The sequence below is a fragment of the Chaetura pelagica genome, unplaced genomic scaffold (assembly GCF_000747805.2).
Source record: "Chaetura pelagica isolate M959 unplaced genomic scaffold, ChaPel_1.0 scaffold222, whole genome shotgun sequence".
Classification (NCBI taxonomy): Eukaryota; Metazoa; Chordata; class Aves; order Apodiformes; family Apodidae; genus Chaetura; species Chaetura pelagica.
The window spans coordinates 1,129,570-1,131,497 of record NW_009952711.1 but is presented as its reverse complement, the minus strand read 5'-3'; the positions used below and the strand labels follow the sequence as shown (position 1 = coordinate 1,131,497).

General features: G+C 37.8%; 1 protein-coding gene across 1 annotated transcript in view; it reads right to left on the bottom strand.

Moving 5' to 3' along the window:
• CHRNB4 (cholinergic receptor, nicotinic, beta 4 (neuronal)) overlaps positions 1-1,381 on the bottom strand; it is a 10,331-nt gene extending 8,950 nt beyond the window's left edge. The window contains exon 1 of the mRNA XM_009994365.1: positions 1,177-1,381. Coding sequence (XP_009992667.1) covers positions 1,177-1,231 — 55 coding nt within the window. The 5' untranslated portion in view covers positions 1,232-1,381. The remainder of the gene's footprint in view (positions 1-1,176) is intronic.
• Between the last annotated feature and the right edge of the window lie 547 nt (positions 1,382-1,928).

Genomic DNA, 1,928 nt, shown 5'->3' with positions numbered 1-1,928 from the left:
ACTGCAGTTATTTTTTAAAATGTTGAAATAGCATTTGTTTAGAAATAAAAAATACAGCATGTATTGTCATTTCTGCTCTCCCCTCTTCCACAAACCATGGTGACATACCAGCTTCCCACCTGGGATTAGTAAAGAGTGAGTGAGATGCAATAATAAGAAAATCCCACTATCTACTCTGAAATTACCTCATGATGTTGTTACTTCCCAGCATGTTCTTGAGTAAAAAGATTTATAACACCTCTTAGAACAGTCTCTTAGAATAAAGCAAACTAATTTGGAACACAATGTTCCAGTGGTAAATTTACTGCATTTTAAAGACTATTTTAATTTCTACCCTGCAATTAACACAAACAAAAAGGAAACACTAAGGGTTTAAAAGTGTGTAATCTAAGAATCTAAATAGGCCCTAACTCTTCATTGGTTACAAAGCAGATGTTTTCTAAAGCTGCTTTTCAGTGACTGAAGAAATAAAACAACTGTGGGATGAAAAGGTAGTTATGGGAAAGATGTGATTTTTGTCTCCATTCCATTTCAGCCAGTTTCACTCTGAACACTCCAGTGGAGTCTCTGTGGGAAGAAGCTCTGATGGTAAAGGCACTATTTCATGCTGCTGTCAGGCTGTGAGTGTTGGCTGAACTACATGCAAGAAATTCTGGCGGACCAAAGGAAATATTCCTAATTTATGTTTGCTTTTTTTTTAGCACATGTTCACATATTTCAATTTATTTTAAACTATTTACGTAGCAATAAAAAAATCAGGAGGTATGAACTTTGCAAAATATGTGAACTTAAGCCAAAATTATAGAGACATGAGATCTGTCTTGTTTATAGTTCATGTCATAGTTCATTTTCTATTTATTCACTCTCAGCACAATACCTGCTTTTCCTATCACTGAGGAGAAAGAAATATTATTTACTGATTATCATTGTAATCTCCTACTGTTCTGTCATTTTATGTCCAACTTACTGTCTGCCCAAATCCACTTTTGTGGGTCTGCTGATACTGAACAAGCTAGAAACAACACTAAAATAATGAATTTTCTGCATCCACTTAAAGTCTGCCATCTACTGAGGTGATAGTTACAAATTGTCTGAGAGCTTTTATCACAGTCCTACCTCCTAGCCCCGAAAGCTATTGCTGTTTTCAAACTGTATCTGAAAGAAAAGATCACTTACCGTTCAAGTAAAAGGAGCCCACTACAAAGAGAAAGAGGGTGTACATATTCCTCATGGCAATAACAAGAAGAGGTGGATTTGCTGTTCTTCAATTAAGACAGCTGGCAATTAGCTTGATTGTCGAGGATGCATGAGGATGAGATGTAAAAGCAAACCTGAATCTGGGAGTTTAAATGCCTGGAAAGAGACAGACAGTAGGACCTGGCAGAAGCACACTGCAAATTGGAATTTTTGTGAGCATAGTGGTCCCTCCCCCTTTGCAGCTGTTTAGAGAGCTTTGTGAAGAGGAAAAGCACATAAGAAGAGGAAACATAATGTGATAATGTTGAATAAAAGGAAATGAAAGGGCAAGCTAAGGAACAAGATTTGGAAAAGGCAACTGCTTAATTCTTGCTGATAATATTTAGGAGGCTTTCTGTATAATAAGTGCAATGAGTGGGAATAGCTGTGTGGGAAGAGCATGACAAAACTTTGTGCTACAAGACCTGCTAGTGACAGACATGTCAATAAATTATACCCTAGCAGAGGGTCATTTTTGGTGTCAAGAGAGTAAGTTGTGTACTGCCAACCCTTTTCCATTACAAGGCCCATGTGTGTGATCCCTCCAACCTAGCACTTTTCCAAAAGGCTTTTTGGGAGCAGCAGTGGAGGAACAGAGAATTTGTTGCCGTTAGCATCTGACAGGATGTTTCAAAGCAAGCTAAAGCATGCAGTTGAGAAATAGCAATAGCTGTTAAGACACTCCAGAGGAG